This window comes from Lissotriton vulgaris, chromosome 3_1, assembly GCF_964263255.1.
Source record: "Lissotriton vulgaris chromosome 3_1, aLisVul1.2, whole genome shotgun sequence".
Lineage (NCBI taxonomy): Eukaryota > Metazoa > Chordata > Amphibia > Caudata > Salamandridae > Lissotriton > Lissotriton vulgaris.
In genome coordinates this window covers 1,140,081,857-1,140,104,328 of record NC_141689.1, presented here as the reverse complement: position 1 = coordinate 1,140,104,328, position 22,472 = coordinate 1,140,081,857, and the positions used below count along the sequence as shown (strand labels likewise).

Below are 22,472 nucleotides of genomic sequence, written 5' to 3'. Positions count from 1 at the left end.
CCCCCTCCCCGAGTCCCACCCATTTCCCTAAACAGTGTCTGCAAGTCTCAAGGCATAAATCAAGAAAATACAAAAAAAAATGCGTGCTCCCGGCCGCCCAGGGTCCAATAGTTAAAGATCCTCTCCAGTGTCTTGGGGCACCGGTGGCTCCAGCCAAAGTCCTCTATAGTCCGCCCATCTTTTCCATATCTTAAAATGTTTCCTAGGGCATCCCCTGGCCTCAAAGACCGGACGCTCCAGCCCCATGCAAAAGTCCAACCCCCATCTCCAAACTTCCAGCAAGGGGGCCCTGGGGTCCATCCAGGCCTTGGCTATATCTCGTTTAGCTACAGTGAGACCCAAAACCAGTAGGTGACGTTTGTAGATGTTGCCCCCCACCTGTTCCATGACATGCAGCAGGCCGAGCTGCGGTGATCGGGGAAGGTCCCAGCCCAAGACCTCAGCCAAGCAGTCCCAGACACCCCTCCAGTATCTTGCCAGGTTTGCACACAACCACACAGTGTAGACAAACGTCCCAACCGCCCGTCCGCACCTCAAACACTCAGGGGAGGCAATCAGACCTGCTTTCCACAGTCGTTCTCTGGTAAAATAGGCCCTATGTAAGTACTTAAATTGAATAAAGCGTAGACGCATCGCAATGGCCGCCCCCCTTGGGGCCTCCAGGGCCTCCCTCCAATGTATGTAAATGTATAGGCATTTATATAGCGCACTACTTACCCGTAGGGTCCCAAGGCGCTTCGACCGCTGCAAAACCCTTCCTGGCTTCCCTGAGAGATGGTCCCTTAATGGGTATCTCCAGGGTGAGACCAGGCATCCCCGGCGGTCTGGTGGGGCCGTTAGTGAAGATGAGGCAAGCTAATGCCCAGAGTTGCCGAGTGTGATCGCTGATCAGAGTGGGCACCGAGGCGAGAGAATTATCGAGTCCGCTGACCCTGGTCCAGAAACCTGCCGCGCCGAGAATCGAACCCTGGTCCCGGGCCGTCCTCTGCTCTCGGGTCTGCCGCCTCTAACCAGTGAGCCACACTACTTCACTATATCCAATCCTCCTCTTCGAGAGCTCCCACATCCCCCTCCCACGCGGAGCGTAGTCTATCCAGGGAGGAGGAGCAGTGTGTGACCAGGGTCTGATATATATTAGAAATGTTCTTTTCCTCCAATTCCCCCATAAACACTTTATCCTCCAGGGGGCTGAACTCGGGCAGGGACTCTCAGCACACCAGAGAGGGGGACAATGCATGTCGCAGTTGTAGGTATTTAAAGAATTGGGTTTTGGGCATGGCATATTCCGCACTCAAGGTCTGGAAAGATTTAAGGGTAGTACCCTTCATGATGTGGCCTAGCGTTGAGATGCCTATTGCGTCCCAGCCCCTGAATCCCCGTAGGGATGCCAGCGCCGGCAGTCGTCTGTTCTGCCACAGCGGGGTCTCCCTCGTCAACTTGTTCCACCACCCCATGCGGCGCAGAGCTGCACGCCAGACTCGGAAGACCACCTGGGTGACTATGGGGAGCTTCTTCCTGATAGTCGCCGAGTACAGAATGGTGTGTACCGTGTCCGGGTCCATCGGGTATCGTTCTAGGGCGTAGGTCGGGTCACTCCGATCCCCATACCACCAGTCATTAAGCACCAATAAGTGTGCCGCCTGATAGTATGATAAAATATCTGAGGTGGACAGGCCACCGCAGTATGTGGACAGGAAGCAAGTGCGGAGAGCCACCCTCGCCACTCCCCCGGCCCAGAGGAACTGACTCAGCGCAGTGTTCACTTGACGAAACCACTGCGGTGCTATAGGGAATGGGTGGTTTTGCAGTTGGTATAGGAGGCGCGGGAGGGCCACCATTTTAAAGATCGCCGATCGGCCATAGATGTTCAGTGGCATTCTGGACCAAGTTCTCATGTCCGATCGTACTCTATCCCAGACGGGCACCACATTGCGCTCCCATGCCACATTCGGAACGTCCGTAATAAAGACGCCCAGGTATTTGTGCCCACCTGCCGCCGTCTGCAGCGACGACGCCCATGCACCCAGTCCCTCGCTATCCCCCAGCACCCACAGCTTAGACTTTTGCATGTTTAGATGCAAGCCCGAAACTTCCCCGAAGATTCGCATTATCTCCAGGACTCTGGGCCCGGACCTATTGAGGGCCGTGAGGAAGAAGAGGACGTCATCGGCATACAATGCGATGCGATCGGACGGGCCCATCTCCCACTCTAGGCCCCATAGCTGCGCGTCCATCCGCACCCACGTTGCCAGGGGTTCCATGGCCAATGCGAATAAGTAGGGTGAGAGGGGGCAACCCTGCCTGGTGCCCCGCCCAATGGGAAAGGGTTTTGACACCGCCCCCGCCACTCTCACCGACGCTGTCAGGTCCGTATAGAGCAGGCTCAGATATGAGAAGAAAACAGGCCCAAGATTGAGGCGGGACAGAAGCGCCCGGAGGTACACCCAGCTGAGAGAATCGAATGCCCTATCAATGTCTGCTAGAAGGAGTGCCGTTGGGATCCCAGCGGCACGGGCCATCTCCACCACCACCACCTGCGCGCGGCGAATGTTGTGTCTTGTTGCCCTATGGGGCATAAACCCCGCCTGATCCGGGTGAATCAGGTCGGTGATATACGGGAGGAGGCGGTTGGCCAGGGACTTAGCCAGTATCTTTGCCTCAAAGTTTAAAAGGGAAATTGGCCTGTATGAGGAGTGATGTTCAGGGGGTCTCCCGGGCTTACAAAAAACTACAATTTCGGCATGTCTCAAATCCGCTGGCAGGCGACCACACTCCTTGGCTGCCTCTAGTGCCAGCCTATAACGCCCCTCCAGTTGGAGATGAAAGGTTTTCATGAATTCACATGGGAATCCATTGGGTCCCGGGGCCTTACCAGTATTCAATTCCCCAAGTGCCGTGCCCAGCTCCTCCAGGGACAGGGGGAGTTCCATGCGATCACGGCCCTCATCCGAGAGCGCACGCGTCGGGAGGTCCGCCAAGAATTTATCAACGTCCTCCGCAGGGAGGACCTCCCGGGGGGCATATAGGTCCGCATAATACTGTGCGAAGCTGGCCGCTATGTCCTCAGGGGGCGACATCTGGTCCCTCTGCTCATCCCGAATACCCGGCAGGGTCTGAGCCCGGAAGGTGTGTTGGCAGAGTCTGTAAAGCATGGTGCTGGACTTATCCCCCCATTGATATATCTGACTCTGTGTGGCCAGCCAGAGCTGGCGCGCCTCATTGAGTACCAGGGATGAGTACTCTTACTGCGCCATCAGGAGCTGCCCCACAACCTCATCTGTGTCGCCCATAGTACAGTCTCTCTCCAGGTCTCGAACCCGTCCCGCCGCCTCCTCCCCCTCTCTCCAACGGGTCCTGCGGGTCCCTGCACACCAAGCAATGTCCACCCCCCGGAGCACTAGCTTCAGTGCCTCCCACTGGGTGGCGGCGTCCACCTCCGGTCCGTCGTTCTCCGCCCAATAGTTAGAAATGGCTTCCCGTAGGTGCGTGCGATAGCTATCCTGTTGCAGGTGCCACGCAGACTGGCGCCATCGGAAGGGCTTCCGCCTCCTGTCTAACCGCAGATCTAGGGACACAGGGGAGTGATCCGAGAGACCACGAGGAAGCACAGCTGTGGAAGCGACCCGCGTCAGCCAGGGGAGCGGTACGAACAAGTAATCTAATCTGGAGAAGGACTTGTGTACTGCCAAAACATATGAATATTCGCGACTCAGAGGGTGCTGATAGCGCCAGGAGTCAATCCAACCCATGCCCTGCGCTAGGCCATGAAGTTTCGTCGGTGCTGCCGCCTGGAGTTCCCTACCGGGCCTATAGCGATCGATCCGTCCATCCATCACGTCATTCCAGTCTCCTCCCACAATCGCCAGAACATCCGGGACATCAGCCTGCACCTCAAACAACTTTTCAATAAGCACATCTTGCAACGGGGGCGGAGCATACACACTGCCAAAGACCATCGGCTCATCCCCAACCATACCTTTAACAAACACATATCTACCATGGGCATCGATCCATTGCTTCTCGTGTACATAAGAGAGCCTGCGATGTACCAATACCGTCACCCCCTGGGACCCCCTCGTAAAGCCTGCATGGAACACTTGTTGATAGCCATATCTCTGCAAACTGAGGGTAATGGTGCCCTGGAGGTGCGTCTCCTGTAGGAGGAGAACGTCAGCCCCCTCCCTTTTCCCCAGCCGCAGCACCGCCCCACGCTTTATTTTATCTAGCATCCCACGGACATTCCAACTCACTACTCGTAGCATCGCCTGTGGGAGGCCTGACCTTTGGGCGTCAACCATTGTCAATGGGGAGAAAATGCAGAAGCCTGGGCTCTCGGAGCCGCACACACAAACAATACAATTGCCAAAGTAGCGCAGACACTGTTTCAAACTTATCTACCCCCCCCACTGCCCTCCCCCCCTCCCCTTCCACCCACCCCCCTCGGCCACCCCAACCTCCCCGCCATCCCCAGCCCCTGTCCCCACCTGATTCCCAAACAAGTCCCTCAACCGTCTACCTCCCCCCCCCCCCCAATACCTCATAGAACACTGAAGTATCTGTCACGGCATGGGCAGCCTCGGGCCCAAAACAGAGCGCCCAAGGCCAACCATCCCAATGGATCCCAAACACCCACTAAACTAAGAACTCCCCCCATCCCCCTAACATCTCCCACTCATGTAGGAGGCAGGTAGCCCCTGTGTCGGAGCACCCTGAACCCATCTCATAGTCACAGCAATCGTTGGAAGAACCAAACAAGTGTGGCAGTTTTACTCAGCGCTCAGTTGTCCATAATGCGAAGCACAGGAGGATCTCTCCCCTCAGCCAGGGCAGCTGGTATCCGAAAGTGGGCAGGACCACCCATAGCCCCTCAGCTACCCCCTCCCGAGTGGTCCGAGTCAGTGGGCGCAGCAGTCCGAGACTCAGTGCTAGAGGCAGTACGCTTCCGAGATCTGGACTTTCTATTCATTTTGCTTCGGGCGTTCTGGTCACTCCGGTTTTGCGATGAATCACTCGTGTGGCCCGGATCAAGGCCTGGTTGAGCGTGGGGCCGGACTCTCACCGTTTCATCCGTCCACCTGAAGACGTCCTCCGGCGTATCGAAAAAGTGAGTCCGGGATTGACCACTCGTAGGCGGGCCGGATAGAGCAAGGAATACTGAATCTTCAGGCCCCGAAGTTTCGCCTTGGCGGCCAGGAAGGAGTGCCTCTGTTGTTGTACCATCTTGGTGTAGTCGGGGAAGATCATGATCTTGTGGTTTTCAAATAAAAGGGAATCCTTAGCCCTCGCCTCCCGCAGTATAGTGTCTCTATAATGGAAGTTCAGGATTCTGACGATCACCGGCCTGGGCCGCTCTCCCACTAGCGGCTTCTGCGTCAGGGCCCGGTGAGCGCGCTCAATCACAAAGCAGCCGGATAAGGTATCCGGGGGGAGCCAGCTCTCCAGCCATTGGGAAAGAAAACGTTCCATGCTGCCCTTTTCACAGCCCTCCGGAAAACCTACAAAGCGAAGGTTGTTCCTGCGCGCCCGTCCTTCGGCATCCTCCACCCGAAGCGCCAGACCCTTTTGAATGCTCTCCATCGCCGCCATTTTCTGCTTCAGGGTCCCGACATCATCTTCCACCACTGAGATCCTGGACTCGGTCTCTGTAATTCGCGCCACAGCGTTGCGTAGGTCCTGTCTCAGGAGGGTCACATCTGCCCCAACAGCCCCAATTTTGGCGTCCAGCATGTCTCTGGATTGGGTTATCGCCGCCATGAGCGCCGCATTGTCCGGCCCCGACCCCTGACCGCCTTGTGCTCCGGGGCCGCCATTCGGTTCCGTGAACTTGTCGATGGGCCCCTGCCTAGCGGGCCCCCCCCCCCCCCCCTCCCCTCTGGTCATGGCCAAGTCCTGCTCCGGTATCGCCGCCCTCAAAGCGTTAGCGGATCCTTTTGGTGGGGTAATCCACACCCCAACAGCTGCCAAGGGAGGTTCACTGTCCAGGCACCGCTACCGCCGATACACGCCACCTACACACCGCCGCCGTCTATTCCGGGTGGGGGGGAAAGGGCCTCTCAACCAGCCCCCGCAGACCCCCGCAGGCCGAGCCCCAGCGTGAATGAGATCTACCAGAGACATCTCACCCTACGGGTTCACCGCCACAGCCTTGACGTGTCCACCTCGTGAGCCCCCACAACAGTCCGGGGGTATCCTAGGCCCGCAGTCTGGTCCGGCAGCCTGCCCAGGGTCCCAATTCAAATCCAAGCCGGTCCCACCGGACCCTTCCGCCCCTCTAGCCGTCTCTTCAATGCGAGGGGGGGGGTTTCCCCAGGGGGGAGGCACTCACAGTTCGTCGGTCCCCTCCGCAGGGTCGGCACCAGGTCCACACCAGGGCTGCAGGCACGTCCCTCCCAGCACGGACGCGATCCACTCCGGTCCGTCCTACCGGCCCTCAGTCCACTGCCCCGGCGCGCACAGCTACAGTGATCTCAGCAGTCCGGTTCAGGCGCACAACCGACCCCGCTGCTCCTCGGGCCTCGCTGCTCCCGCACTCCTGTCCCGAGGGCAGATGCTGGTGTTATCGGGCGGGGGCCACCAAACTCGAGGTCCCGGCTTCACCAAGGCCAGGTAGGCTGCTGCTCCTCCTCGGCGGCCTCCGGGCACCAGTCTCTGCCACCGCCACTGCAAGAGTAGCCAGGGGTCTCCTCAGTGTGTCGCTGATACCGGGCAGCCCCAGGCCTGGGCAGAAGGATGGCGCCGCCGGCTCCTGCGCGAGCCCTCCGGTCCGGGTGCGCCAAAATCGAGGCCCCGGTATTGTCGTCCGGGACTGGGCCGCTCGCTGCTTCGGCCGGTTTCGCTGCCCTGGACGGTCCTGGAGCGTCGCTCCCAGGGTCGGATGGCCCCCAGCACTGTCCGCCACAATCGCCCCACAGGCAGTGTACTGTTTGGGTCCGGGGGCAAGGATAATCGTCGGGCCGGCGGGAGCTCTAGAAAGCCGCGTCCGCCATCAACGCCCGCTAAGCCACGCCCCCATAAAGAGTTAAAGATTTGATGAAAAAAATGCATTTTAGTTGATGGGAAGCTGTATACTTGAATTAATATTAAGCGTTGTTTGCTGGGAAGTAAAATCTTTACTAATAGTAATCTGCATTACTTCCACTTCTTTGAATTAAGGTATTAGGCTTTCCTTTAAATGTCAACACTTGGTTGCGCTTTTTGGCATGTGTGATTGAAAACTATAGTAGGATGCAAAGCCTTTGCTGCTGACAGTACTGGGTGGTTTCTTTCCCTGCAAGTAAAAGCAGTGGTCGTCGAGTGACAGCAGTTCTGTGAATAGAAGGCACAACCCATGCTGAAGTAAGGACACGGATTTGGTAACATGTTGTGTGCCCCCTGAATTTATGGTCTCTCCTCCATCTGCCGCCCTTGGGCCAGCAGTTGACCTTCAGCAGATGCATCAAAGGGAGGATGGGCAGCAGCAAGACTGGGAAAGGGTTGGGTGGCAATGGAGGTGGAAAAAAGCGCTAGAGTAGTACGAGGTATTTTGCCAAAATTCTGAGTTGTAAATATTGGGATACAGAAATATCTGAAAAAAATATTGTGATACAAACATTTTGTGATGCAGAAATATCTTTGTCAAGAATATAATTTTTTTTCCAGGTAAGTAATTTCGTTGTTGAGAATATTGTTGTTCTTAATATCGTTTTCACTAATACAGTTGTAAAAAATATGGGGCCAGATGCATCAAAGGGTTTTGCCCATTTTATGTCTATGGGAAAATGTGTCGATGCAAATAGCCCATCGTTTATTTTAATCACCTGAATGTGTTTCAGTTCATATATATAAATTGCGTGTGTTATTTGTATAATTGTTAATATGTTTAAGTATAGTTTGTAATTTTAAGTGATACATAATTTGGTATTTAATTTCTAATAGTAATTTATAGTGTTGTAGCAAGTTGCTAGGTGTGTAGGGGTTTAGGGTAATTACGTAATTATTAATTATTTAATTGATTATCAATTATGTAAGTTGTGTTCTGCTTATTTTAGTTATATTTTAAGTGTGGGCTACTAGGTTAATAGTTGGGTAGTGTGGGAATTTAATTAAATAATAAATCAGTTTTGCTATTGATAATTGTGTTTTAAATTGTTTAATAATCTAAATTGTTTTATTGTATTGTTTTTTATTTTATATATTTATTTTAGTGAAGAGTTAATGTTCATATTATGGGTTTTATATTTGTTTTAAATTAATATGGTTATTCAAATATTTAATGTGTTTTAATTGAAGTACTTTCCGTCCTGTTTCTAGAGTGGGATTAGTACATTTAACCCCTCTGAAGTCCAACCTGTTCCCCAATCCTGCACGAAATGGAGTCAGAATAGTAAATCTAACCCCCCCAAAGTGACACAGTTTTACCGTTGTTGCACAGACTTGAGTAGTGATAGTTAATTTAATCCCTCTGATGTCCAATGTTTTCCCTACCGTTACACAGGTTTGGGGGACTCCTTTCCCTAGGGGACACAGATATAAATGAGGGAGACAATGCATTTAATGTAAGAACGACTCTGGAAACTGCTGGTATCAATATCCGTGAAGGTGGTAATACTGATTTTAGAATTGAGATTTATTCCACCTATAATGAATGATGGCATTGATGTTTTTTCTGATTTGTTGGCTAATGAAATTAAAAGAATACAGAAGAATGTACATGTGAAAACAAGGGCAGTTGAATGACAAGATAAAATGTTTAGACAAGCCGTAAAAAAAATGGAGCAATGTTGAGGATTGTGTGGTTAGACTGACAAAGGTGGCAATGTTGTCCTCTGGAACAAGAATATGTATATGCGAGAGGCTTATTCGCAATTGAATGACAGACAATGCTATACACGTGTGGGTAGAACAGAGTATGAGAGAGTGAAGGAGATGTTCTTTAAACAACTGTTTGAATGGAGGACTTAAAATCTGCTGAATTGGGATGAACGGACGTTTTTGAGTAAGGAGTCACCGGTAATTCCGGTGTTCTACCTTATTCCTAAAATTCACGAAGATAATATCAAACCCCCTGGGAGACCCATAGTAGCAGCCATTGATGGTCTGTTTGAGAACACCTCTACATATATTGATTAGTTTTACAACCCATTGTACGTAATCCGCCATCATACATAAAAGATACCATGGAGTCCCTCTTTGATGTGGTATGGGAGGATGATATGTTGATGATGGCTTTAGACTTGACCACCTTCTATACCAGCATCAGACATAAAGATGACCGAGGGGCCACACAACATTTCCTGAGATCTAGAGCCATGAAGTTCTATAAAACATAATGTGATGATTCTCAAGATAATGGAATTGTGTCTGCAGTGCAATACTTTCTGGCTTAACAGTGAACTTTTTCAGCAGCTGCAGAGAACTTCAATGGGCACCTGCTTCGCCCCCAGCTTTGCTAATTTGCATATGGGCTGGTGGGAGAAGCAGGTGCTACATGGTCCTGAGATCAAGGATTGTATGGAGCCCATAGTTTTATGGGTAAGGTACATAGACGACGCACTTTGGAAGTGTAGCAAAACAACAGCTAGAGCCTTTGTGAATAGGATCAATGACAACTCCTTAAATCTGGATTTCACCTGTGAGATCAGTAACCGTGAAATAATTTTTGGGGATATGTACACCTGGAAGCCAGGGCTCTAAACTGGTTACCACATTGTAGAGTAACCCCCCTGTGGGTAATAGCATTTTGCACGCTAACAGCTTCCACCCACACACCTGAAAACAAAGCATCCTGTACGGTGAGCTGCTTAGAGTGGGACATATTTGAAGCATTGAGGAAGGTTACCAACAAACTGAAACAGAGATGCTACCAAAACTCCAACAAAGTATTAGGATAGATTAGTGTTTTTACAGTAGGTCTTTGATGTAGTGTTGGTCGCGCTCATTGTGAGTGGTCAAGCTCATGTTTTTAACTGTGTGTCTGGTTTTACGTTATTCCAGCCAAACTCGAAATTGTATTCTTTTAAAAAGTTAAAGTAGATTGCAAGTGTCTGTTTTTTGGCACTCTTCACCTCACTTGAAGCGCTAGCTGCGCACTCGGTCACTGCTGCTATTTCTACCTTAGGGGCTCTTTCACCCTCCCCGGTCCAACGCGAGCTAGGCTCGATTGTTGTGGAGGGAGTTCTCTACTTTCTCTTTCCGACAGCCCTGCGTTCCACACTTCCGGTTGCGGTGGAGGAAGCGGTCTAGTGTTTCCACCGATATCCCCCATAAAACTCGAGGTGGTGACTGCTGGCGAGGTTGGTCGCGCTCATTGTGAGTGGTCAAGCTTATGTTTTTAACTGTGTGTCTGGTTTTGCGTTATTCCAGCCAAACTCGAAATTGTATTCTTTTAAACAATTAAAGTAGATTGCAAGTGTCAGTTTTTTGGCACTCTTCACCTCACTTGAAGCGCTAGCTGCGCACTCGGTCACTGCTGCTATTCCTACCTTAGGGGCTCTTTAACCCTCCCCGGTCCACTGCGAACTAGGCTCGATTGTTGTGGAGGGAGTTCTCTACATTCTCTTTCCGACAGCCCTGCGTTCCACACTTCCGGTTGCGGTGGAGGAAGCGGTCTAGTGAGGTGAGCCTGTCTGCGCCCGTCCGCGGCAGACCGGGGCCAGGTTTATCATTAACTCTGTAGCCAAATTAAGATCCCTCCAGGGGACGTACGAACTAGACAGCACCTCCAAGAGAGTGTTGGGACACAAGGGCATACTGGCCCACAACACCAATTCACACTGCTCGGACTATTTTCCATCACATAGCACTATTCCAATTTTTACTAACTTAGTCGCTGAACAAGTGCCAGGGCCCTGTACAAAGAAGTCTAGTGACTTTGAAATGTATTACTTAAATACTCGATCCCTTGGGAAACATCAGCTAGAGATTTTCTCTCTGATAAATACACACAGGCCGGACATCCTATTCTTGGTAGAAACATGGCTGTCCCCTGACTCGATCCCCGACATCCTGGCATCTATTCTGGATCCCTACTACATAATTCATGTAGACAGGGAATCCGGTAAAAAGGGTGGGGGTGTAGCAGCAATCATCAATCAGAAACATCAATTCTCCTCGCTCACCACAAGGCAGGTACCCTCTACAGAAAGCTTGATAATTAAATTAGAATCGCCCAATACCTCCTTGGCTTGGTTGATTATCTACCGTCCCCCCCAACATATGCCCTCATTTCCTCAGGAATTCGGCAACATGATCGCGCAACTGATGATTAATCACTCAAGAGTCCTAATATTAGGGGCTTCGACTATTGGCCCGAAGACAAAAATGAATGCTACGCCTCACGTGAATTCACGGAAGTCCTCACCAGCCTAAACTGCAGACAGCACGTACAAACTGCCACGCATATCAAGGGCCACTCTCTCAATCAAGTGTGGACGCAAAATGTGACCATTTCCCAGCTGGCAGTCTCTCCTTCCACCTGGTCCGACCACTGCCTGATCACTTTTACAATCTCCGACACCCCCGCTTCTTCTATCTTGAAGCCAGGCAGCACGCAAGCTAGAAACTGGAGTAGGGCTTGCCTGGAATCCTTTCATTCCATTCTAGCGGACACGGTCCCCCCGACCCACACCGGCTCCCTCTCCACCCAGACTAGTAGTCTCACATCTTGGCTAAAATCGGCCAGTGATAAAGTAGCTCCCCTAAAAACCATTAAAATTAAAAAGGCTCATGATGCTCAAAGATGGTTCTCTTCCAGCTGCTAGCCACGCCCCCGCAAAAATGTGTTTTAAACATATTTCTGCCATTTTGTCCAGCCAGGGTTGACAAGACTTACAGGAGGACGACAACCTAATTGAGCACAACGATAATAGCTAATAGGGGAATGCAACTTAGTGGAGAGCCGGTTTATCTCTACTTAAAATTTTCAATATTTTTGTCCGCAGCATTATAAGTATGGGGACACAATATTTTTGTAACACAATGTTGTTGTTTTCCATATTCTGTAAGTGATTTGTGGTAAGAAGGTGGAATACCCTATTAGAGGACATGAATACCACCAGACGGACGCAATGTTAACACAAGAATAAAAACTGTAAAAGTCGTCCCTTAATCGCCACTTCATTCAAACCCTTTGTCTTTAATGGTTGTTACCAAACCTCCCGGAATGAAGAGATGCAGAAATAAGTACTCAAGCTTTGACTGAGGAGCGCACATTTTTAACCCCTATTGTCGTGAGATTGCTGTGCATAACACACCCTGTGGGAATACATGGCCTGGATGCCATTGAGAAATGCCCCATTGGACTCTGGGTAGTGGGACTGGGCACACAATGCATTGGCAAAGGCTACCTCAGTGGTCACTGGACATGACCATAGGCCGTACGCAGCAAATTCTCTGAGCACAGGGGTGGTTGCAGAGTGTGGTTTGATACCACATCCTGCACCCAAAGACGGCTACTCCCAAAAGCTTTGTGTAGCTGTTTTTGTGGGAATGAGAATGAGTGCAGGGCTTGGTCTTAGCAGTATTTTTTCCCTGCCCAGCATAATCTCGGATGCAAAAACCTTAGGTGATGGACAGAATGCAGAACAATGTCATACATTCACCCCAGTACAGAGATCTGGGCCTAAATCCATCGTTTTTTGCACTCCACACCACCCCAGTTCGGACATGGCCATATGCAAATCAGACTGACCCTGTGCCTCATGGGAACAGTCCAGCCCGAACTGCCAAGCCATGCCTTCCCTGGACCGGAAACAAGCTTCTGAGGATCGATTTCTGGCATTCCAGTCGTCTTCAGCCCGGCTTGCTTGAATCCAGTGGTGTGGAGTTCATGGGACTCACGTCTGAGCATACCCATCCCACTCGGGGTGACAAATGCAAAAACCACAAGTGATGGACAGAATGCAGAACAATGTAGCATAATCTCGGATCACAAAGACTACCGTAGCAGGTTTAGAGAGCAGAGGAATGGATGCATGAAAGTGGAAGGTTACACTTTGTGCCGTTATCCTATTTTGCATGGCCTTTGTCATATACTGGGTTTTCTGGGTGCATAGATTGGCTAGAGGCCTTGCTCTGCACCAGATCCCTTGGATACAGGCTAAAGCTGTGCATGGGATGTTTTGATAGTGGGGGCAGGGCGTCACTGAGAGTCACACCTTGCCCAAAAGCTTTGACCAGAGGCTAGGCTCAGCGCCCCTAGGTCATGTTTTGGGCGTTACAAAGGCTCGCTGCACACGAGCAAAGCTGTGTTCATGACGTTCAGGGGTTATTAGCAGGGTATAGCTGTAAGTAGGGCTCGGCTTGAAGACAGCGAAAAACATGGCCGGCCCACGCTCTGTGCTCAAAGGCTGTTCTTAGTATGCTGCGGGCTGGCTGCAGTGTATGCTGCGGGTCTGGCTACAGTGTATGCTGCGAGTCAGGCTGCAGTGTATGCTGCGGTGCTGGCTGCAGTGTATGCTGCGGGGCTGGCTACAGTGTATGCTGCTGGTCTGGCTGCAGTTTTTGCTTCGGAACTGCCTGCAGTGTATGCTGCAGGGCTGACGACATTGTATGCTACGGGCTGCCTGCAGTGTATGCTGCTGGGCTTGCTGCAGTGTATGCTGCGGGGCTGGCTGCAGTGTATGCTGCAGGTCTGCCTATAGTGTATGCTGCAGGTCTGCCTATAGTGTATGCTGCGGGGCTGGCTAGAGTGTATGCTGCGGGGCTGGCTAGAGTGTATGCTGCGGGGCTGGCTGCAGTGTATGCTGCGGGGCTGGCTACAGTGTATGCTGCGGGGCTGGCTACAGTGTATGCTGCGGGGCTGGCTACAGTGTATGCTGCGGGGCTGGCTGCAGTGTATGCTGCGGGGCTGGCTGCAGTGTATGCTGCGGGGCTGGCTGCAGTGTATGCTGCGGGGCTGGCCACCGTGTATGCTGCAGGGCTGGCTACAGTGTATGCTGCTGGGCTGGCTGCAGTGTATGCTGCTGGGCTGGCTGCAGTGTATGCTGCTGGGCTGGCTGTAGTGTATGCTGCTGGGCTGGCTGCAGTGTATGCTGCGAGCCTGGCTGCAGTGTATGCTGCGAGCCTGGCTGCAGTGTATGCTGCGAGCCTGGCTGCAGTGTATGATGCTTGGCTGGCTGCAGTGTATGCTGCGAGTCTGGCTGCAGTGTATGCTGCGAGTCTGGCTGCAGTGTATGCTGCAAATCTGGCTGCAGTGTGTGCTGCGAATCTGGCTGCAGTGTATGCTGCGAGTCTGGATGCAGTGTATGCTGCGAGTCTGGATGCAGTGTATGCTGCGAGTCTGGATGCAGTGTATGCTGCGGGGCTGACTGCAGTGTATGCTTCCAGGCTGGCTGCAGTGTATGCTGCCAGGCAGACTGCAGTGTATGCTGCGAGTCTGGCCGCAGTGTATGCTGCGAGTCTGGCTGCAATGTATGCTTCAGGACTGCCTGCAGGGTATGCTGCGGGGCTCGCCACAGGGTATGCTAGGGGGGCTGGCTGCAGTGTATGCTGCGCGGCTGGCAGCAGTGTATGCTGTGGAGCTGACTGCAGTGTATGCTGCAGAGCTGGCTGCAATGTATGCTGCGTGGCCAGCTGCAGTGTATGCTGTGGGGCCGGCTGCAGTGTATGCTGCGAGTCAGGCTGCAGTGTATGCTGCGGTGCTGGCTGCAGTGTATGCTGCGGGGCTGGCTACAGTGTGAGCTGCGGGCTGGCTACAGTGTATGCTGCGGGGCTGGCTGCAGTGTATGCTGCGAGTCTGGCTGCAGTGTATGCTTCGGGACTGCCTGCAGGGTATGCTGGGGGGCTGGCTGCAGGGTATGCTGGGGGGCTGGCTGCAGTGTATTCTGCGGGGCTGGCTGCAGTGTATTCTGCGGGGCTGACTGCAGTGTATGCTTCCGGGCTGGCTGCAGTGTATGCTGCGAGTCTGGCCGCAGTGTATGCTGCGAGTCTGGCTGCAATGTATGCTTCAGGACTGCCTGCAGGGTATGCTGCGGGGCTCGCCACAGGGTATGCTAGGGGGGCTGGCTGCAGTGTATGCTGCGCAGCTGGCAGCAGTGTATGCTGTGGAGCTGACTGCAGTGTATGCTGCGGAGCCGGCTGCAGTGTATGCTGCGTGGCCAGCTGCAGTGTATGCTGTGTGGCCGGCTGCAGTGTATGCTGCGAGTCAGGCTGCAGTGTATGCTGCGGTGCTGGCTGCAGTGTATGCTGCGGGGCTGGCTACAGTGTGAGCTGCGGGCTGGCTGCAGTGTATGCTGCGGGGCTGGCTGCAGTGTATGCTGCGAGTCTGGCTGCAGTGTATGCTGCGAGACTGCCTGCAGGGTATGCTGGGGGGCTGGCTGCAGGGTATGCTGGGGGCTGGCTGCAGTTTATTCTGCGGAGCTGGCTGCAGTGTATTCTGCGGAGCTGGCTGCAGTGTATGCTGCGGGGCTGGCTGCAGTGTATGCTGCGGGGCTGGCTGCAGTGTTTGCTGCGAGTCTGGCTGCAGTGTATGCTGCGGGGCTGGCTGCAGTGTATGCTGCGGGCTGGCTGCAGTGTATGCTGCGGGGCTGGCTGCAGTGTATGCTGCGGGCTGGCTGCAGTGTATGCTGCGGGGCTGGCTGCAGTGTATGCTGCGGGGCTGGCTGAGTGTATGCTGCAGGGATGGCTGAGTGTATGCTGCGGGGCTGGCTGCAGTGTATGCTGCGGGGCTGGCTGCAGTGTATGCTGCGGGGCTGGCTGCAGTGTATACTGCGGGCTAGCTGCAATGTATGCTGCGAGTCTGGCTGCAGTGCATGTTGCTTGGCTGGCTGCAGGGTATGCTGCGAGTCTGGCTGCCGTGTATGCTGCGGGGCTGGCTGCCGTGTATGCTGCGGGGCTGGCTGCCGTGTATGCTGCGGGGCTGGCTGCCGTGTATGCTGCGGGGCTGGCTGCAGTGTATGCTGCGGGGCTGGCTGCAGTGTATGCTGCGGGGCTGGCTGCAGTGTATGCTGCGGGGCTGGCTGAGCGTATGCTGCGGGCTGGCTGCAGGCTGGCTGCAGTGTATGCTGCGGGGCTGGCTGCAGTGTATACTGCGGGCTAGCTGCAGTGTATGCTGCGAGTCTGGCTGCAGTGCATGCTGCTTGGCTGGCTGCAGGGTATGCTGGGAGTCTGGCTGCAGGGTATGCTGCTTGGCTGGCTGCAGGGTATGCTACAAGTCTGGCTGCAGGGTATGCTGCGGGGATGGCTGCAGTGTATGCTGCGGGGCTGGCTGCAGTGTATGCTGCGGGCTGGCTGCAGTGTATGCTGCGGGGCTGGCTGCAGTGTATGCTGCGGGGCTGGCTGCAGTGTATGCTGCGGGACTGCCTGCAGGGTATGCTGCGGGCTGGCTGCAGGGTATGCTGGTGGGCTGGCTGCAGTGTATTCTGCGGAGCTGGCTGCAGTGTATGCTGCGGGACTGGCTGCAGTGTATGCTGCGAGTCTGGCTGCAGTGTATGCTGCGAGTCTGGCTGCAGGGTATGCTGCGAGTCTGGCTGCAGGGTATGCTGCGAGTCTGGCTGCAGTGTATGCTGCGAGTCTGGCTGCAGGGTATGCTGCGAGTCTGGCTGCAGGGTATGCTGCGAGTCTGGCTGCAGTGTATGCTGCGAGTCTGGCTGCAGGGTATGCTGCGAGTCTGGCTGCAGGGTATGCTGCGAGTCTGGCTGCAGTGTATGCTGCGAGTCTGGCTGCAGTGTATGCTGCAAGTCTGGCTGCAGTGTATGCTGCGAGTCTGGCTGCAGGGTATGCTGCGAGTCTGGCTGCAGTGTATGCTGCGAGTCTGGCTGCAGGGTATGCTGCGAGTCTGGCTGCAGGGTATGCTGCGAGTCTGGCTGCAGGGTATGCTGCGAGTCTGGCTGCAGTGTATGCTGCGAGTCTGGCTGCAGTGTATGCTGCGAGTCTGGCTGCAGGGTATGCTGCGAGTCTGGCTGCAGGGTATGCTGCGAGTCTGGCTGCAGGGTATGCTGCGAGTCTGGCTGCAGTGTATGCTGCGAGTGGCTGCAGTGTATGCTGCGAGTCTGGCTGCGGGGTATGCTGCGAGTCTGGCTGCGGGGTATGCTGCGAGTCTGGCTGCGGGGTATGCTGTGAGTCTGGCTGCAGTGTATGCTGCGAGTCTGGCTGCTGTGTATGCTGCGAGTCTGGCTGCAGGGTATGCTGCGAGTCTGGCTGCATTGTATGCTGCGAGTCTGGCTGCATACATCTACTAATGGGCAACGACGCGTGAAGCATGAAGCCATTCGCCACAGTTCCCTTGATCTCACATAAAACGGGTAAATACATATGATCACTGCTTCAGTCGGCTTGTCTGTGCCACGCCTATAGATCCCAGAATGTTGAGGCAAACAGTAGTCAGTGTGTGCGCATTAGCCGCGTGTTAATTGTCTGAGTCAATATCTCTTGTGTATTTATCGTGACGGTTGATTACTGTCAATTGACTTCAGTATCCTCAGACTCACGAGGTCAGCGGCAAATAACGGTCCGTACGGTATAGCCCTTGGCAATTGACAATAATTGTATGTTATTGTTCTGTTTCCAGTGATACCGGAAGATTGTAATTGGGTATCTAGACTGGCGCAGCATTTTTGTACTCCCCTTTATTCGATGTAAACTTGTAATACGTTTTATTTATTTTGTATAAGAGGACTGCTGCACGGTGTTCAAAATGCAACTTTTGGCCTCACTGCTATCACTAAACCTGTACAATTGAACCAGGTGATTGCAAGCACTTAAACTTTGGTTGGGCAAAGAAAGGTAAACTATCCGTCATGCAAAAACAGCACACAAAATGCATGCTTTCAGTGACGTGTAAAGCCGCATTAAGGCCTTCATGTCTGTTGGCATATTGTTTCCTGGCACTTGGCCACGGCTTGCGTTCCTCCCGGCTGCGAGGCCGGGGCCCCGCAGCCTGCAGGAGGGGTGGATGAAGCCCGGGGCGCCGTGCAGCGCCCAGCACAGCTCAGCGCTGCGATTGATGAGAACCGTCGGGGGCTTGGCCTGGCGGCACCCGCTTGCTGTGCTGCCAGCATCGCCTTAGCAACCCAAGCCGTGCGACTTGTGGTGCTGTTATTCCCAGCAAACGCCTGCGTCCCCCCGGGACTGCGGCTGATCAATACCCTGTCCGTCGGCAGGCCGCGTGCGCCTGTCTGAGCCCCCTCAAGGAGCCGGGGTCGAGGAGGGCCGAGGGGCGGATGTTTTCGCATTCCTCATTAGCCGCGTGAGTCACTGGCCAGGGGGCTGGCACTCGCGAACTGGGAGCAACAGGCCTTGTTGTTGTGGCTTTGAACTTTGCGGAGGGCTGCTCGGTGGTTTCTAGCGCGTGCCGCCTTTCTAAGCCTGGCTCTTGGGTTCTCTTGCAGGTTTCCAGCATGAAGATTCCGGAGCACCAGGGCGGCGGAGAGGCCCGGCCGCAGAGGGGCCAAGAAGTGGAGGTGCCCGCGGGAGAGAGCTTCGCCCACGAGGTGCCGCGGCTCGACTTGAGCTCTCTCTCTGGAGACACGAACTGGGAAGGTAAGATTTTAGAAGCTTAATCGAAACGGGGCATTAACTCTGGTGGTTTATGGCCCTTCCTCCTGCAGATGCACCTTGCATGCCCCTGACTTGTTCGAATCCCGGCTCAACGCGGTGGTACAGTGAGTGCAGTTTAGGCAATACATACATTTTCGAATCACGGAGGCTGTGTTATATCAATATGTGTTAAATATTATTTTGTTAGAGTCAGAATAGAATTACTGCTTCATATTGTCGATTCTGTTACGTTAAAACGATATAAAGCTTGCAGAAACGATAAAAAGCCCAACCAGTTCCTGCACAAATCCTGGCTCTTGTGCGCTAGAAACCGACACAGTGTGCCCACGTTTAGTATGCTGGCGAGCTTGCCTCCAACTGCAGGATTGTATTCGTATATACCGCGAGGCTGCAGGAAAAAAACCTATGGCAAGATTGGGTTCTTCATAAATAATGCATTTTCCAATACAATTAGCTAACTACCCCATTGTTTTAAAAGGGTCTTCCGCCCATCCTGGTCAGTTCCTTCTTACCACTCCCCGCTACCGAAGCAAGGCAGACTTGGCAGCGTGACTTGTGGATCAGGTGCCACCCAATCAGACACATTTGTCAGGACAAATACATGTCAGCAGTTAACAACAAGGGCCTGTGCGTTTGCTCACCCCTCACCCCTCCCCCCTCCTCTGCACCCATCTGCTGTTTTGGAAGTGGCGATTTTTTTTTTTAGAATGGATTATAAAGAAAAAGAATCGAACTTTACCCCCGCGCCCTCCCTTTACGTTTTCGCCTGGTTGTTCCGCATCACTTAAGAAAAGCAGCCCTCCCTCTGTCTTCACGGATGCTGAACAACATTCAGGCGCGGTATTTGAACTTTCTCAGTCTGGGCAAACGTGGCCGGCTGTTTGAGCCCTGCTTTTAACTTCTTTATCTTGTGTTACATAGATCCGGTGAAACAGAGTTGGGTATGCTGACGGGCATCAATAGAGATATTCCGGATAGACGCGTTGATAGATTGGTGGGTTAACGATCCTGCTCAAAATATGTGTAACTTGCATGCCACGGGTTCGACGCCAGCAGGGTCAACAGCATTTCTCTCCTTATGTCTGATATATAACAAGAATTAGGCAAGTATTTAATTTAAAGCAGCTCCGAACTTCAACACTGTGGAAGCAAGACATATTTTTTTGTGAAAAGTCAAATAGGTCTAGCCTAAGCAAGCCTGTGATTAGTGTTCATTTGTGCAACCATGAAATGGGCATTACATGTGATAAAAAGGTTTTAAAAATCTACGGTGTAAACCAGTGGTCTTAAAACTTTGTAAGGCCGAGCACCTTCAGCAAATTGTTTATGACGGGGTGGGTGGACGGGCCCTCAAATTGACATGCTGGCAAGGATTACATTTTGGGGAGAATGGTTGATGTATAGGGCAAGCAAGTTTATTCAAATGGATTGCTCCTTGGGGATTGCCCTGGGGCATGAGGTGTATAGGAATGGACTATTTTTCTGATTTTCCCCACTCTTAGCTACTACAGGAGTCACTACTAACCACTTGCATTGCTTCATCTCTCCAGGTTCCTGCAGCACTACCATCTGTAGTGCCACAACCCTTTTGATTCCTGCAGCTCTGCCTTACTGCCGGCCACTGCACTGCTCCCACCCCGCACTCCGGGTCTGGAGCCTACACAACACAATGTTGCCAATGAACCTTACGCGATAATTGGGTGTTGTTTGGTTTGGACTGCTTTCCAAAGAGTTGCACAGTTCCTCTTTTTCCACACTTGATCCACTAAAAGGTTAGAGCTTACAAGCTTCTTAGATGTGGAAGTGCGCCCCTCTAAAAACTAAGCCACAGCCTCCACGGGGTGACCTCACAGTTAGAATACCACTGGAAGATAATGTGTATATGTATGTTAAAGAAATAGCCCATCACAAAAATAAAATAATGAAATGAGGGCAGAAATGACAGTCGAGTTGGCATTTCCACCTTGGCACCGACGTACCGGTTGTTTGCAAATACAAGCAAAATGAAGTCACTCACATTGAAATGAACCAGTGGCTGGAGTGGACTGACTTGTTCCTCCGCTATATGCTGTGGTGTGGTGGGCAGAAGTGAAAAATATCACTGCCGCTTGATGCTGGCTGGTCAAAAAACCCATTTTGTATACCTTTGAGTGTATTTTTATTATGATTTTTTTGGAGCACACAAGGCTGGCGAGACAGCTAGAACAGTCTCGACGACAGATCTGAAATACAAGTAAAGGTGTTAAAATACACGGACAGGAGAACAAGTGTAAATCTTCTTTGGTAAGTCTCTTCATCAATATATTTTCGTACTTGTTAATGTGCCGGTCAGATGAATCTTTGAGTTGTACTCTGCTCTGCTCATAGTACGTAGGCATGCATTGTTTTATGAAACAACCCATGTGGAATTAAAGTGTCAGCAGCCATCGTACGTTCCTTGACACTCCTAGAAAGAAACGAAAGCTTCTTATAGTGTTGTGGTGGCCATCGCAGTGCTTTGAGAACATTGCGTCCTCTCTTTTAAAGCACTCCCTAAGCCTTTCGGTATGGAAACTTTCTACTGTGTTATTATTGTTTTCATGCGGCATTCCCAGTGTTCTACAGTGCAGAATAAGCCCACTGTCTGAAGCGACCATCACAGAAAGCTTTGTGTGTAAGCTAGCCATCCCAACGTCACTGTGGGAGGGCAAAAACAAGTTTATAAAGATATTGCTGTTTATTTTTCCAAGAACTGTGCTGTATTGCGTTAATTATTGTCGCCCACCCTACACGTTTAGTGTTCAAAACATCAATTTCTCGTTGTTTTCTCGCAAGCCCGGGAACGCAGACCTACTAGGTTGCACGGTGGGGCAGGACCCTTGATGCAAGTTTGAGTAAAGGGGTACCCTTTTACCTCCTGTGGTCCCCAGGGACGCAACTTCTCTTCCAAAAAGGGATGGAGAAAAAACTGGTTTAATCAGATAAATAATCTGTTTACTCATTTCTAAGGAGCAGCTTTCTGTCCTTACATAAACGCAGGATAGGGCACCCCCTCAACCTTTCCTCTGCTTTATCCAAGGAGGACTCGTCTCACTGCCCTGAAGAAAGTCCGCAACCCTTCTGGCCTCTACAGGATGGAATATGCTGGCATTAGGGTCATAGGACCATAACACTCCCACTGACCTTTTTAAATATCCCTGACAGATCCACCAATAAATGGATACAGGGATCTGTCAGCCAGTTTTTATTAATCTTTAACTCCCCCTGGCCAAAAATCTCTCTAAGAGCTCCCTGAAATACGGTCTAGCCCACCCTGACTTCTAGGCGTCAGGGTGACCAGATGATGAAGCATGACACCACTAGGGTGTGTGAGGGTAATTAAAACAAAAGGAATTCTTTCCTTCCCCACTCCTTAGTGGGTACCAACTCATGACTTCTCAGAGTAGCTTCCCTACTGTACCTTTCTTTGGTTCATCTTACCCCTCGTGGAGTATTTTTGTGGATTAATGTTCATACAAGGGAGTACATACTCCTACGTGAGAATCCCTGTCAGCCCTTACGGCACAGGGAAAGTTGTCTTTCCCTGTTTGCCATAGTCATTGTCACTGTTTTCTTCCCTGTTCACTTTGCCTGGGGTGGTGCCAGGGGAAGGCTTGTTTGCCCTTCTAGAAGCAGCGCCACTCTGCTACCTTTTTCACCACAGGCTATCAGGCATATTTTGTGCCCTCTGCTGCTGGCGCTCTAGCCGGAGATCTTATTTTACCTTTCCAACCCCACCCCCAGGTGTGTGCTGTCCATTTAGGTGGTGAACAGGAACATTAAAGTTTTTCCCTCAAAGAGGTGAGATCAGATGCACTCTGTGGTAGTGTGGAAACATAACTGGACACTTCGCGAAACCCATCCCTTGTCATGCGTCAACAGGGTCACCGATAGTCTACAGAGTAGAAACCCATTTTACAGGTTTAAACTTTGTGAATTTAATCTAGCAAGTGGCATTATAAATGTAGTACTTGACCATA

General features: G+C 52.1%; 1 protein-coding gene across 1 annotated transcript in view; it reads left to right on the top strand.

Annotated features, from left to right (window-relative positions):
* Positions 1 to 22,472, top strand: part of FAM13A (family with sequence similarity 13 member A) — a 1,072,469-nt gene that overhangs the window by 844,896 nt on the left and 205,101 nt on the right. The window contains exon 16 of the mRNA XM_086961617.1: positions 18,306 to 18,456. Within this exon, the coding sequence (XP_086817743.1) occupies positions 18,306 to 18,456 (151 nt within the window). The remainder of the gene's footprint in view (positions 1 to 18,305; positions 18,457 to 22,472) is intronic.